Source organism: Sceloporus occidentalis, unplaced genomic scaffold (genome assembly GCF_023333645.1).
Source record: "Sceloporus occidentalis isolate IW3139 unplaced genomic scaffold, rSceOcc1.0.p SCAF_2, whole genome shotgun sequence".
NCBI classification, from domain to species: domain Eukaryota; kingdom Metazoa; phylum Chordata; class Lepidosauria; order Squamata; family Phrynosomatidae; genus Sceloporus; species Sceloporus occidentalis.
Window position 1 is genome coordinate 21,243,391 of NW_028316982.1, and position 16,418 is coordinate 21,259,808.

General features: G+C 41.8%; 1 protein-coding gene across 1 annotated transcript in view; it reads right to left on the reverse strand.

The window, feature by feature from the left end:
* LOC149318034 (uncharacterized) overlaps positions 1 to 8,792 on the reverse strand; it is a 99,331-nt gene extending 90,539 nt beyond the window's left edge. The window contains exons 1-2 of the mRNA XM_089508897.1: positions 8,736 to 8,792; positions 4,159 to 4,296 (exon numbers count right to left, since the gene is read on the reverse strand). Coding sequence (XP_089365023.1) covers positions 4,159 to 4,288 — 130 coding nt within the window. The 5' untranslated portion in view covers positions 4,289 to 4,296; positions 8,736 to 8,792. The remainder of the gene's footprint in view (positions 1 to 4,158; positions 4,297 to 8,735) is intronic.
* Positions 8,793 to 16,418: the final 7,626 nt, after the last annotated feature.

Sequence of the window (16,418 nt, forward strand, 5' to 3'; positions counted from 1 at the left end):
TCTCCAAAACATGTAGAAGAAATTTACACAAGAAAGAGTTCAAAATACACACTAACAGATGAGCCCTAAGACGACTGGACAAAACAAAGATGGCTAAAGAGCAGCCCTTTAGATATTATTGGACTGCTACTCCCAACGGTCCTATGCAGTATAGCCAATGGTAAGGAATGGTAGAAGCTGCAATCAAACATTTAAAGGGCTGTGTGTTGCCCACCTTAGACAGCCAGTGTGACACAGTGGTTTGAGCACTGGACTAGGGTGCTGGAGACCAGGGTTCAAATCCCTGCTTGGCCATGGAAGCCCCTGGGTGACTTTGGGAAAGTCATACTCTCTCAGCCTCAGAGGAAGGCAATGGTAAACTCCTTCCGAGCAACTGAACAAACCTTGCCAAGAAAACCCCATGATAGATTCTCCTTAGAATCACTATAGGCTGGAAATGAACTGAAGGCATTCATTACCATTATCTGCAGCAACAGCAATGTTGCCTACCCTACCCCATAATTTAAAAAAATGCCTTCATTAGAAAATGATGTTTGACTACACTGATGAAGTAGGGAAAATTCATGTTGTAGCTAGGAAAGCTCAGGGCTCATCGTACAAGTGGATAATCTAATCCAGTTCCCTGCCAATGAGGGAAATATGCTGCTACACCATTACTAATATGTTGTAATGCAGCATCTGTTTGAAACTATTTATTAAAAGAAAGTCCACCATCTTTTGAGACAGTCTATCCCACAGCTCAGACTGTCAGGAAATTCTTGCTAATGTTTAATCAAAGTCCTCATTGTTATGGATCCTACTTTCTTGAGCATGATTCCAACTCTGCTGTCCTGCACTGGAATGTTTGGGAAAGATGATAGAGGGGGTGAGGAAAGTGAACCTGGCATGGTTGTCCACTGAGCTCCATGGCTAGGTAAAGATTTCAATCCACTATACTACATGACACTAGACTAAGAAATTACAGAATTGAAAAGGATTCCACATCTCTTTGTAATTAGAGATTCCTTGAAAGACCATTTATAGATGAACCCAAAGCCATAACACTACTCTCTCTATATTTCTTTTAAAATGGACCATTAGGGCCAATCATAAAATCATAGAGTTAGAAAGATCACAAGGGCCATCCAGTCCAAATTCCGCCATGCAGGAATTCACATTCAAAGCACTCCTGAGAGATGGTCATCCAGCCTCTGTTTAAAAACCTTCAAAATGTGGTGGAATCTCCTTCTTTGGAGGTTTTTATACATTATGCCAACACTTGAATTCTTATGAAAATTTCTCCTGTAGAAAGCCTCTCTCTGAACATCAGAGAGAATACAAAGACAATCAAGAAATGCTCAGAACAAAAAATTCGCTCAGATAGTAACTTTTTTAAAGTCAATAATCTCTCTCTCTTTAAAAATAAAATTTCTGACACTTCAATAACATCACTATCACATTGTGTTTTAGCTGTAACTGGGATTCCATTTGTCCTAAAACTGCTGACCCACATAAGATGAAACAAGGCCAAAAAAAGAGAAAGTATAGGTTGAGCTGAGTTGATTGGTTATCTCAAAGATGATCAGTTGATGCTGAATGTGCAAAATTCCTTGAATGAAGCAACAAGGGGAGAGAAAGGTCAGTGTGGCAATTAACCTTGGAAAGGGTGCTAACATTATTAGGGGGTACAGTCAACACAAGGAGAAGAGAGAAAAGCGTAATCAATCAATTGAGGTTAAAGGCCACTGTGGAATTGATTAATTCAAGTTATTGGAACCAGCAACACTGCTTTTTCTAAAAATGTCACAAAAAAACTGGTGGGCAATATTTCAGAACATACCACAGCTCCTAGGCTTTTCCTCTTCCTCAAATCCACCCCACCTCACAATTTGCCAACCCACGGTTAAGGGAAAATACTTCTCTCTTCCTTTGCAAAATAGTTTATTTGTCCCTCTCTTGATGGAGACTACAAGCACATCCTCCCATATTTGTACATCATGCGGCTGCTGCTGCTGCTAACTCATTTATATACCATTTGGCAAATAAAATCTTCCAAGTGTCATGCTCACTGAATGCAAGGTATATACTAAAGTGTGGTACCTCCTGATGTTTTGAAATATAGCTCCCATAATCCCTTGTCTGGGTGAGGCTGATGATAGTTGTAGGTCAAAACATCTAGAGGACAAAAGGTTGCCCACTGCTGGTATAAAGGGGGGGGGGGGGGGGGATAATCTCTGCCTCTGCTGTCATTTCATTTTCATAACAATCATCTGTAGACATTTCTAGTTCTACCAGTTTCTACCAAATATCAAACTGGACAAAACATTTATGAAATGCTTTGAATACTAGAAATGTTATACAAATGCTGCCTGCTCTGGATATTTTATTGCAAACACTGTAACACAAAGCTTTCAAAATTAAGTATTTGCTGCTTTTGTTGGTTAAAGGTATGACTATTTTATGGTTTTCCTGCCCTGAGCTAGCTTAGGTATTTGACAGGCTGGGCTGACAGTAAATAGTTTATACAGAAGTGTAAAAACAAACATAGCCATTAGGCACTAGGCCATCCAATCACTTTTTCTAGGCTTCTAACAAAAAAATTAGAGACCTATTCTAGGCATTGATTCTTCAAAGCTAAATGTTTTCTGATTGCTTTTCTACCTGCAAAGTCGAGTAGACAGGTGGTTAAACTTGAACAAAAGAGACAAGTGTTCAAATCCTTCTTCAGCTATAAAGGTCACTAGGGAATTTTGAGCCATGGAGTTTGTGTGCAGTACTGGCTTGGTGAGAACATTCTTTAATTCATAGGTGAGGAGCTTATCTGGAGTCAAAGGTCATTTCTCCTAGAAATTGTGAGGGCACATACTGCACCACTGCTGAATATGCTACCAAACTTTGGTGGCATGACAGAAAAATTGGTTGTTTTTGCTTTAAAAGTCTCTTTATCTTTTATTTAAAAGGCATTTGCTCCCCACACATCATGTTTACAATTAGACTTGCATTTTCAGGAACACAGGTTTATTTTTAAACAATGCATGTAGGCAGCACACACCTTGTTTGAAGGGAAAGTGGCAGTTTAATATGAAATGCTGCTTTTTCACCAAGCTGGTGAGTTTTGGTAGCAAAACTGACAGCAGTAACAAGGGATGCAGTGGGAGGGGTGTCTTCAGAAATCGATAGCCCACACATTGCCTATCTCTGCTTTAATCTTTCAATTTGGAAAGGCTTTCTTTCATTCCTGTTTGACTCCCCCCTCCTATGCCTCACTAGTGCTTTTGCTGCCTTGCATTGTTTTTGGCTGAGGGCTCATTTATCTCAGCACCATTTTATTGTTTCTACCATCACACTAATATGCTGTGTTCACCATATTTGGGAGCCTCTGTGACAGAAATAGCATGTGAACATGTGGTTATATGTATAAACAGATATACACATGCCATATTTTTTAAAAGTATCTATTTATTCATCCATTTATACATCCATCTCTCATAACATAGCTCACAGGATTACTTTGAAAATAAAATAGGATTTCCCTGACTCTACATGCCTTCAGACTTCTGGCAGAAAGACAGTGGACAAATGTGTAAAAAGTATTATTTAGACAGAGTTGTAAAAATTTCCTTGTTTTTATCTGACTACAATTAACTTTTCCATTGCCTCCTATAAATCAATGATTTCACAGCTATAACTATCCTATAGTTATATGATTTGGGGGAAGGATCAACTCTGTTTTTGGTTTCCCTGTCCTTTTTTTATTTTTGCACACTTTGCACACATCTTGTTAGAAATGTGGAAGCAAATTGACAAAGGCCTACTAAAACGAATCATGGCATCAGCTTCCTCATTTATCTAATTCCATCCTTAAATAACAGGAATTGTTGCAGGAGAGGAGAGGTTCATAGAGGTACAATGCAAATAAAGTTGGCTCTCCATATTCATGGATTTAAACATCCACGGCTTGAAAATGTTCCAAAAATATATAACCTTGATTTTCCCATATTATATAAGGGACACCATTTCATTATGCCATTATACTTAATGGGACATGATCATCCATGGGTTTTGGCATCCATGGGGCTTCCTGGAACCAAACTCTAGCAAGAGCCCACTACAACAGTTTGTTAGGCAGTTAAAGCTACAGTAATCTTCAAAGAGGTTATATATTTAATTATACATCACCTATGCATGTCTTCCCATCCAAATCCAAGAGGTAACCTTGCTTACAAGAACAGAGTGGCCCATTGGTGGAGTGTTCACAGTGATGAGAACAACCTCCATTGTTGTCTTCACAGCTGTTGACGATTTCCATTTCTATGCCTTTCAGGAAAATGATCAGATTACTGTCAGTAAGTAAATATGATGAGACCTGCTACAAAATGGGATCAGCAATAAAATGATGCAATATAGAGCAAGGTCAGCATCAGGGTTAAGCATGGAAAGGCCTCTGCCAAGGATGAACAGGATCCCATTGACAGGATGCTAAATTTGCTCTTCCTGGTTTTATCCAAACTGCACAATTATAGAAGCTTGCTATCGCTTTAACTGTCATAACTTCATCCCATTTGTGGTTGAGTGAGGTACTCACAATTCTCTTGTGCACTTTCCTGAACAATAAGACTAGAGTTTTCTGGCAGACAGGACTAAGTACTTGAAAAACTATAAATCCCAAAATTTCACAGGATAGTCGTGGAAGTTAAAGGCATCAATATGTTATAATTCTGTAGTGTGGAGTGTGACGAACTGACTTACAAACCAGCCAATCAGAAGCCAGAGATCCGCTAGCCAATCAGGTGCTGGCTGAAGAGTTTAAAGATTCCGCTTGGCAGTTGGGTTGAGTCAATTAGGGGTTTGGAATCCTGAGAGATGAAGCTGGAGCCGGGGGAGATAATTAGGATTAAAGACTGAGGGAACAGTATTCTGATGATAGACCAATGAAGGGTCTGTTAGGTCCAGAGAGGGACAGTATTAGTTCTGGAGAGTCTAGAAAGGAGAGACTCATTGTAGCCAGACTCAGAAAGAGGGGCTTGGGTTACATAATTTCTTGAGTGATAGTATAGGTGTGGTTAAAACCAGACTTATATATATGTAACAAAAGAAGACATAGTAACAACTTTATGTCAAAGTTACCTTTGCCTATTCTGTGTTTTTATTCTTGTTTAACTATCCACTTGGCCTGTGATTTAACATCCATCCACGCTACTGACCTTTAAAAACCCACAGGGGTGTTGGGACACAAAGAAGTAAAGAATTGTGAATTGGTGGGGAATCGTTACATGGAGTTACCCTTTGTTCACCATTGCAAAATTGCACTTGTTCACTTGCTTCTTGTTCTGGACCACAGTGGTTAGAAGTGGGGGCAGGAGATACCACTGTCTACTTGCTCACTGCCTCTATGTCAGGCAATCAAGTAGTTGTAAAGCTAGGGAAAAGGAGGTGGAGCAATAATAGCTGGCAACAGTGTCAGGAGAGGGTAGATTCAATGAGTGATGTGTCCAGTGGGTAACATGTAAACACATGTTGTATGTATGTGGAAGTGCTCTTGTTCATGTTGCCAGCCATCAACCCCTTTCACAATACACTATTCCACCCTCCTCCCCTGCGTTTCAATGCTCCTCTCAAAAAGACAGTCAGCATTCTGTGCCAAATGAGCATGTTCAGACCTAACTAGGCTGTTTTGAATTTTTCATCTCTCCTAGGGTTCTTTCTTCCTCCCCACAAACATTTTGAGTACTGTTGCAAACCCTGAAAAACTCTTAAGCCTCCGGACACATCCCTCTTACCCATATATGGTGCCTAGATCATAGAAGGACACACACTCAAGGAAAGAGATTTCCCTGGAAACTCAGTATTTTTACCTGAAACAGAAAAGTTTCAGTATGTATGGTTTTCCCCCATTTTCAAGAGGAAGTGGTGGAAGAAGCCAAAGGTGGCATAATTTCTATGCAGCTCAAAAAGAATTCCAAGTTCTTTTAATATATGGATTAATTTAATATAAGGAAATTATACAACTGAGGCTGGTAGACTCCTTCCCATCTATAAAAACATTCTCTATATGATGCATTCATCCCTGATAGGCAATACATTTTCCTTCAATTCATTTTGATAAAAATATTTACCTCCTGCTTACAAACTAAATAGCTGTAGTCTGTGTTCTCTATCATTTCCTTTCTCTGCAAAGAAAATACAGAAGGAAGTTCTGAACGGGTGCAGATGTTAATTTTACACCCTTCAAAGTGTAACATTCTTATATTTTACCTCCGTTCCCTACAAATCTTCCACCTTGAAGGTTGTGCTATTATTATTATTATTATTTAATTATAAAGCACAGTAAAAGTGCTATCCCTCTATCCCTTATAGTTGTATTCTAATAGAGTTTTTGTTTTTGTTACTATTACTTTTAGATCTTGCCTTTCCCTCAAAACAAAGACCCAGAATCAGTTGTCTACAAAAAGACCACTAGGAGGACATGAGAGCAATGACATACCCTATCTCATGTCCCCCAGCAACTGATATATGGTACCCTCTAATGGGAAATAAGCATAGCCATCCTGACTAGTAACCATTAATGGCCTTCTAGTTATGGAAAGATCTACTTGATGGAAAAAAGCCAAATGTCCTCCATTTTATCCCATAGCACCATCTATAAAGAGGCAAAATAAGTAATCACTATGGTGGTACAGGCTGAGTATCCCTTATCTGAAACACCTGGGACCAGAAAAGTTTTGGAACTGGGTTATTTTTCCTTTCAGATTTTGAAAAACAGGTAGCATAATACAAAAAAAAGTTAAAAATAAAAGTTTCCACTTGATACGAATGTTTAGTTGTAGCTGACTGTAAGGAGCAATGCTCACCTCCGTTATTAAGCTGAACAGCCAACGTTGTCTGAAGACGACTCTGGTGGCCATGTGGCCAGCATGAATGTACAGAATGTTGTTACCTTCCCACCAAAGTGGTACCTACTTGAATTTGCATGCTTTCAAACTGCTAGGTTGGCAGGAGCTCAACCCATCATGCAGCACTTCAGCCTCTAACTGCCAATCTTCTAACTTTATGGTCATCAGAACTGATGTCTTAACCACTAAGTCAAAGCACCCCTACATACCTGTACTGAATTTGCTAGGCTGGAGTTAGAAGCAGCTGGAGAGAGACAAGAAAAAGCAAGAATTCAAGTTTGGTGTGAATCCATGCCTCCTGGCATTTAACAGACCCTTGCACCCCTCTCTAGCCACATCTCTCTCAAGCCATGAAAATATAATACAGGTACCTACAATTCTACTTGTATTCTACAATTCAAAATATTACAGAATTGAAGCTGCACAGTGTCATGTCAGTGCTTTGAAAGTTTTCAGTTTTGGAGGTTTTCAGATTCCAGATTTCTGGCTTAGGGATGCTCAACCTGTACATGCAAGATGCTAAGACAGAAATCTAATTGTTAATCTCAAATAGAGGAGACCAGTGGAAACTTAGTATGTCAGTATTTATGTAAGTTCCATGGATGCAATAGACTGTATAATTTATTTATTTCTATCCTGCCCTATATCACAAGATCTCAGGATAGTGCACAAGCAAAGTCATTATATTGATGTTATCAACCTGTTTTGGGTGCTGCTAGGAAGCCTCCAGGCACCTTCTACTTTCTCCATGTGCCATCAGCATCCTCTGGCAATGTCATCCTTCCATCTTCCTTCATCACTCAGCTGATCTACAGTACTGATCTACACTATTTAGCCAAGGGGTGAGAACTGTGAAGCCCTCCAGTTGTTGAATTACAACACCTTGTAGCCCCAACTAGTACAGACAATGATGAGGTGCTGTAGTCTAACAACATTTGGAGGACTGTATGATTCCTTCCCTGATTTTGTCTTATTCACATACCTTGCAGCTATGTGCTAAAACATAATACTTTTAAAAACAACTTCTATGGCTTCTTTACTTGATGAAATTAACTTTGTCCTTCGTCTGTTTTCAACCTTCCAACAAGGATAGCTGCTTGACCACTGCCTATCAAGTGTTGTCATGCTGACAATCCCCATCTGCAGAAGGAGCATCACTCAGGCAAAAATAAAATGGAAGAACAGCAAGCCATCAATTTGATAGTCTCAGAATTATGTAGCCTTGGACTTCCAATGTCCTCATTATTTTCAGTGTTGAAAACAGAGATTTGTGGGCTGAACTACAGGCTTGATCACACTATAGTTATAAGTCAGTTAGGAGACTTAAGGGCTTGCATATATGAGGTGAGTTGTTCTCTCTCCCTCCCTCCCTCCCTCCCTCCCTCTTTCTTTCTTTTTGTGGCTGTGCCTGGGATGTAAAATTAGGAGGACAATGGATGGAAAAATTCAGCCTTAAAAATCAGTAGTCTGAGCATGTACTTTGGGTAACTCTTAAGAACGCTTAGACACACATTATCATTCACTGTATCTTGATGGTAAATCAGCAGCCTTGTTTGCTTTTTGAAATGCAGGAGACATAGTTTAGTATTCTCAATTCATATCCATGAACATGGAAACCTGTAGCCTGGCACATGTTTTTAAGTACATGTATGCTGTGCCAGACAGCTCTGATCACAATGGCTGTTTTTAATAAACAAAAACAAAACAAGAACAAGAACAAGCTAAGAACCTGAAATCAAGAACAGGCACACAATCCCTAATGTGTTAAATGGTCCTCCAGTGCATCAAGGAGTCTGTCCTGCCATAATCTCATTGACCCTGCAGGGAAATATATCTATCTTTACAGAGTTATAGATCACTTACGGTAGCATTGCCTTCCATCATGCCCTAGCTCAAATCCAGGATTGCAAATGCAGGCAAAGGACCCTTGAGTGTTCACACAGTGATGAGTACACCTGGATGTCCTTTCTGCACACTCATCAACATCTGTAGGACAAAAGAGGGTAGAAAGAAGCATTAGCATTAGAACAGATGAATAATCTCCTCTCAATCATCTACCTTTGAAGGACCCTTTCCAAATGGATGAGTGCCTTGGAATCCATGTCAATGGCAGCTGGTGGCACTGATGTCACTGGGACAGTGAACCTGCACTGATTTACTTGGACTCCCAGATCCCTGAATGAGACTACATGTGAAAGGGATCTGGGAGTCCAAATAGACCATAAGTTGAACATGAGTGAACAGTGCGATGCGGCAGCTAAAAAGGCCAATGCAATTTTAGGCTGCATCAATAAAAGTATAGTGTCTAGATCAAGAGAAGTAATAGTGTCATTGTATTCTGCTTTGGTCAGGCCCCACCTGGAATATTGTGTCCAGTTCTGGGCACCACAATTTAAAAAGGATGTGGAGAAACTGGAGTGTGTCCAAAGGAGGGCGACAAAAATAGTGAAAGGTCTGGAAACCATGTCCTATGAGGAATGACTCAGGGAGCTGGGATGTTTAGCCTGGAGAAGAGAAGGTTAAGAGGTGATATGATAGCCCTGTTTAAATATTTGAAAGGATGTCATATTGAGGAGGGAGAAAACTTGTTTTCTGCTGCTCCAGAGAACAGGACCCGAAACAATGGACTACAGTAAAAGAGATTCCACCTCAACATTAGGAAGAACTTCCTGACAGTAAGGGCTGTTGAACAGTGGAACACACTCCCTCGGAATGTAGTGGAGTCTCCTTCCTTGGAGGTCTTTAAGCAGAGGCTGGATGGCCATCTGTCGGGGATGCTTTGATATGGATTTCCTGCATGGCAGGGGGTTGGACTGGATGGCCCGTGCGGTCTCTTCCAACTATGATTCTATGGCGGGATACAGACCGCCATATAGTACGTCTTCTATACGTACTAGGGTTAGGAAGGGGCGGTGCTTCCGCACCCCCCTAACCCTAGTACGTATAGAATACGTACAACATGGCGGCGCCCCTTCCACATGGGGGCCGCCATGTTTACGTATCGGACGCTGAGCGTCCGTACGTGTCGCGGCGCCTATGACGTCGCGAGTCCACGCCAGGCGCCTAACGACGTCATAAAGGCGCCGCAAAAAGAAGCTCCAAAATGGAGCTTCTTTTTTGCTCCGCGCGGGAGCCGCGCGGTTTGGCTGCTGCAGCTCCCTCGCGGAGCAAATGGCGCCGGCGGGAGACCGCCGCAAAGCGGCGGTCTGTATCCCGCCTATGATTCTAAAAGAGCCGTTCAAGGTACCAAATCCTCTCACCCAAATAGCCTCAGCACCTTGGACAACTCCTTTAAAGTTCAGACTAAACCACATAGAGGATTAACTGCCACATTGCCATCAAAGCAACCAGCTTCAACTGATCTGTTCATATAGCTAAAAAGGGAGCATATTTTGGGGTGTTTTTTTCCCCACACTGAGAACCAGTTCATCTTTTTTGGGCTTCACTGTTGCCTAATATGAATTTAAAATGTCCCCCTAGAATTCACATGCCTACAGTTGTGCTTTGTTTGCTGGAAGATCAATAGTGGAGTGTAAGCTATATCTCAGGGAAACTGATCTGCCATTAATTGGCTTTTCATTGAGAAGTTCCTATAAAGCTTCCAAGGGAAGCCAAGGCTCTCCAGAACACAGTGGGAACTGGACTTGGGAAAATTTACTTTGGGAATGAAAAAATCCAGAATACCATTGGGTTTAGAGCAAGAGAAAGTTATATTTAGGTCTACAAATCTGAGCATAAAACTGGGGCAAAAGCTTGGAAGCAAGTTTTTAGGGCCACAACTCCTGGAATTCTCTAGCCACATGGGAATTAATCAGGAGAACAAGAGTGGGGAAGAGGAAGCATCAACATCACAAGCCAGGACCAATAACTAAGGTCCTATAGAGTTCTTCCTTGGACCTTACCATCAAAGCAGAGCTGCACGCTTGCATACACTGTGTTTAATTTTATTATGCAATTCACCACCACTGTCAAGGGAAAACATTGAGGCCCCAACTGAGGGCCAGTGGAGGCAGGCAGCAGGACTGAAAGGAGCCAAAGACAGGAAGCCTGTGCTGCTGCTGCCGCCACCAAGGGCTTCAGCTGAGGGCCAGAGGAAACAGGCAGCAGGGCTGGGGGGGGGGGAGTCCAGAAGGATAGCAGCCACACTGCCACAGTTGCCCTAAAACATAATGGGGAGTGGACACAAGGAGGGCAAAGGTCCTAGGAAAGAATGGTCAAGAAGGAGCTTGATTAGCTTGAGTGGACTATTGGGAAGGGGAAGATTTGAAAGGGAAGGAAAGAAGGAGGACCTGAGAGGGATGACCTGAGGAGAGATTAGAAGAACAGAAGGAAAAGAGCTTGAAAGTAATAGTGAGTCAACCTAGACTAGAACAAAATTGTAGAAAGCAATGGGACAAAAAGCTACTGGGCAGCAACAGTAGTGGTGGGTGACACTGGTGGATGACACTGGTGGAAGATTTGATCTTACAGAGGCAACAGCAGTGGCACCATAGCTAACAAATCTTAGTACTCTGTGAAGGGAGGCAAAGTGGGCCTCCTTGTGAAATCCTTTCATCAAGAAAACTCTCTGATGAAACAACCCAAAAGAAATCAAAAGGCCGGAATACAGTACAAACAGAATTAAAAGGGAGAATAGGAGGGCAGTCACTACCAAAGACTTGGCAGAGGGAACAACAGAACTCAAAAAGACAGGAAAGCAAACAGTAGACATACAGAACAATGTAAAAAAGATTTGAAGATTCCCTGTGCCTTGGATCAAATAATGATCAGAATGGAAATTACAGTGAAAAATCAGAAGACTAGAAATGGGAAGGGCAGCTATTAAAGAACCAGACAAGATCCTAAAGTGTACACATAAACAACTGAACACTTAAGTTAGAATCGCCCAAGCCATTGTATTTCCTATCACCATGTATAGATGTGAGAGCTGGATAACAAAGAAAGCAGACAGGAAGAAAATTAATTCATTTGAGATGTGATGCTGGAGAAGAATGCTGATGATACCACGGAAAGCCAAGAAGACAAACAAATGCATCCTAGAACAGATCATTCCAGAACTATCCCTGGAAGCCAAAATGACAAAACTGAGGCTATTATACTCTGGCCACATCATGAGAAAGAATGACTAATTAGAAAAGACAATAATTCTAGGAAAGGCAGAAGGTAGTAGAAAGAGAGTCAGACCACACGCCAGATGGATGGACTCAAGCAATAGCAATAGCAATAGCAAGTACATTTCTATACCACTTATCAGTGAACTAGCACTCTCTCAGCGGTTTACAATGTGTAAATCAATTGCTCTCAACAAGTTGGGTACTCCTTTTACCGACCTATAAAAGGAGGGAGGTCTGAGTGGACTCTGAAGCCCTGCCTGGGATTGAACTCACAACCTTGTGGCAGCAGTACTGGCATTTAACCACTGAACCACCAGGGCTTCCTGGTGGCACAGGAGGTCATAGGCCCAAATCTGCTGGACCTAGGCAGAGCAGTGAAGGATAAACAGTCTTTCAAATAATAATAATAATAATAATAATAATAATAATAATAATAATTATTATTATTATTATTATTATTTGTATCCCGCCTCTCCCTGTATTGGATCGAGGCGGGTAACAACAAACATAAGAACAATAAAAATAAAACACAACAAACCTCAAGAAAAAACATAGCAAAACATATAAAATCAATTTCCCTATCTCCCTCCCACCTTAAAATACCATTAAAAACGACAATTCCCAACTGGAGAGTGAACATTCTGAGGAGGTCAATCTGGGAATGCCTGCCAGAAGAGATCCGTTTTTATTGCCTTCTTAAAGGCCTCCAAAGATGTTATATGGCGAATCTCATCCGGCAGATCATTCCAGATTTTTGGAGTGGCAACAGAAAACATCCTCTGGGAAGTTGTTACCAGTCTGGTTTTCTTAAACTGCAAGAGATTCTTCACAGAGGGCCTGAGAGTGTGGGAAGGATTATATGGGAGGAGCGTTCCCTCAGGTAAGCTGGACTCAAGCCATGCAGGGCTTTATAGGTAATGACCAACACCGTATACTGTGCCCGGAAGCTAATAGGCAGCCAGTGTAGGGATTTTAAGATAGGTGTAATAGGATCAAATTTCGAACTCCCTGTAACCAATCTGGCTGCCATATTTTGGACCAGCTGCAGCTTCCAAGTGTGGCATGAGGGTTGCCCCATGTAGAGTGCATTACAGAAGTCTCATTTATTGGGTCACCATGAGTTGGGGTTGACTCAAGGGCAATTAACAACAAACCTGATTATGAAAGTACAAAGCATTCAGATTTTTTCTTCCATATACCCATTCCCCTTCCCCACATACCATGAAACTTTTTACCTGTGCATGACTTCCCATCTGCAGAAAGGTGGTATCCAGAGTAGCATTCACACTTTGCAAATCCACTCTCGTTTTGGCAGATATGTAAACACCTTCCATTACCATTCAAACAGGGATCAATCTCTGAAAGGTAAAGGTAGTCCCTTGACATGGATATCTAGTTGTAACCAACCGTAGGGGGCAGTGCTCATCTCTGTTACTAAGCCAGAGCCAGGGTTGTCAGAGGACTGCTCTGGTGGTCCTGTGGCCAGAATGATTGCACCTAACGCTGATACTTTCCCACTAAATTGGTACCTATTTATCTACTTGCATTTGCATGTTTTCAAACTGCTAGGTTGGCAGAAGCTGGGACTAGTGACAGGAGCTCACCCCACCATGCAGCACTCAGGCCTCAAACTGCCATCCTGTAATCTTACAATCGTCAGGATTGGTGTCTTAGCCACTAAACCACCACATCCTATGACATTCTCTGAAAGCAGAGATCAAAAGAAAGGTATGTGTTATGGGATTCAAAAATGCTCATTGGGATATGTTAATTGTGTTACTTATGGACAACAAGACAGGATACTATAACTACCCTCATTTACAGGATGCATTAACCAACCCATGTGAAGGCCAAGGAACAACTAACATAGTTTTGCTAGAACATGTGCAACATTGTGAAATTTAAGTTTAAGAAGTTCATTCCAAAAGTTTATCCAAAATTCATAAGTCCCTCTGGCAGAGAAACGTGCACCACTTTTAAACTGGCCAGTGTGATCAATTCATTTTCTATTAATTGTCAGGAAAAAGTAACATGGGATATATAGTCACAAGAAATATAATATGTATATGAATGTATTTGAAAGTAACATGACACAGCAAAAGCTATTGAAATGGCACATAGGTGTTGCATATAATGTAATTAGAAGTTCCTAAAAGCCAAGGACACATGTGGCAAGGACAAAGTGAAAAGGTGCAAATTGATATCACCTGAAAGTCATTGAGTGGACAGCAATGTATGATGCAATGTGAGGTAAAGATTGAGCCAAGTATGATATGTCAATCATAATGTATGTACACGCCCAGGAGGTGGCAACTGTATAATGAATGGAGAGACAAATGCCTATATAAGCAACAATGTATGGCAATATTTTTTGTGGGTATTGAGGAGTATAGTAGTGTGGGTATTGAGGAGTATAGTAGTGTGAGTTTTGTGAGTAGTGAATTGTTTTGTGCATAGTGTATATATAGGGTTGCCATAAGGCAGGACCTCCAAACCGGGACAAATGTAGGACAAATGTAGGGCCACATTTTCAAATGTAGGACACATTTTTATAAAAAAAATGGAGGACACATGAAAAAATTGATAATTTTTTTAAAATGTTAATATAAATGCATGTTTCTTAGGCATGCTCAAAATGGAGGACATTTTGGCATTATTCCTAGACAGAAGGCTGAAATGTACTTCTCTTTCTGGCCAAACACCCCCCACCGCCCAATTCTACATTTCCCACTCCCAAGCAGGCATAGCATTTGCAAGATCACAGGCAGCCCCTTGTGCCATTGCAAACTACATAGAATCATAGAGTTGGAAGAGACCACAAGGGCCATCCAGTCCAACCCCCTGCCATGCAGGAATCCAGATCAAAGCATCACACTCCCAAGCCTTCTTAGCAATTTCCCCCCTTTCCTCCTTTTCCTTGCCCCCTCCAACCCCCCCCCCAAACGCCTCGCCCCCTCTTTTTCCCAGGTATGTCTCAACTTAGGAGGGTTTTATGGGACAGATCCAAAGCCTTTTTTCTTTTCTAATGGGGGCAAAGCCTTGAGAAGCCCTGGGCCCCTGAGAAGAAGAGGAGGGGGGCTTAGAGAGAGGAAGAAAGAGAAAAAGAAGATGAGGAGGGGAAGAAAGGAAGAAAAAGGAGAGGAGAAAGAGGAGGGGAAGAGGAGGAGAAAAATACGGAATAACAAGAAGAAGAGAAGGAGGGGAAAGAGAAAGAGAAAGAGGGGAAGGACTAAAAGAAGCTTGCCTGAGTGCAAAGCCCTCCCTGCTTCGACGTTGGAGCATGCCAAATAAGGAGGCAGAGGGCTTGCCAATAGAGGCAGGGCAGAGCAGCAGACCCCGCCCTGCTCGTTTCAGTCGTCCTGCTGCTTGCTCCAAACATGCTGCACTGCACAGCACTCTATAGAAGGCAGGCAGCAGCCCTGGGAGCTCAGAGTCGGGCAGCCACCCGGGAATGGGGGCGGGGGCGGGGCGGGACCAGGCACGCCCCCCAGGGGGCGGGAAAGTCCCGCCCACCACCGTGAAATGGCAACCCTATGTATATATTAGAATAAAAGTAGATCTTTTATAGAAGACTACTGTGTTGACTGGTGTCTTGAGAGCTGAACAAGAACCAGCAGACTCCAGAGAAGATTGGAAAACATCTTCAGCCAATTCTCAGAGCTACTGGTCAAACTGGTTGTTCTTCCGCTGACCAGGGGGGTGAGAGTGAAAGCCAGGAGAAGAGCTGCAACTCCCATCATCCCTAACATTAATGACCCTAATTTTTTAAAAAACCCAAAAGGAAAGAAGCATTTAAAATGAGGGGGAAACCTGCCATAATAATATTTTCTGTTTCCAACAGCAGCACTGACTTGCTTTTTCAAATATTCAGCTGAGATCTGACACAGATACTTCCATATGCCTCTCTTCTTGCCAACGGTTTTCAGTGCCAGCATTTCAAATTGATGACACCCACTTCCATCATCTCCTTTGTGGCTTGACAAATCTAATTGCTGAAGCAGGCTGCACAAACCATGACTGGTTTTTAATGGCCAGAGATTTTGCTCTAAGGGATTACAGCAACAACTCTACTGAAGAGCAAACCAAATTGTTTGAAAATACAATTCCAAAAATGGAAATATACTTCCAAAATAGCCTACTCCAAGAATGAGTATAGTGCAGCCAGTGGGATACGTGCAACCACTGGATCTCACTTTTATGACACCTGAAGCTCTCCACCAGTATCCAAAGCTTCCAGTTCTTCATACACCCTGGGTTCTTTTTTAAAAATACATGTTTTCGGTCCATTTTTGCCCTCAGACCATGCAGAAAGTCACCCCAATGGATGAAAACAAACAAATCTCCTATTCCAATCCTACAAGCACCTCAAAATGCTGTACTTCCCCCAAATACCTCCATTATCCTTTACAGCTCCTCTCAAAATGGTGTCAGG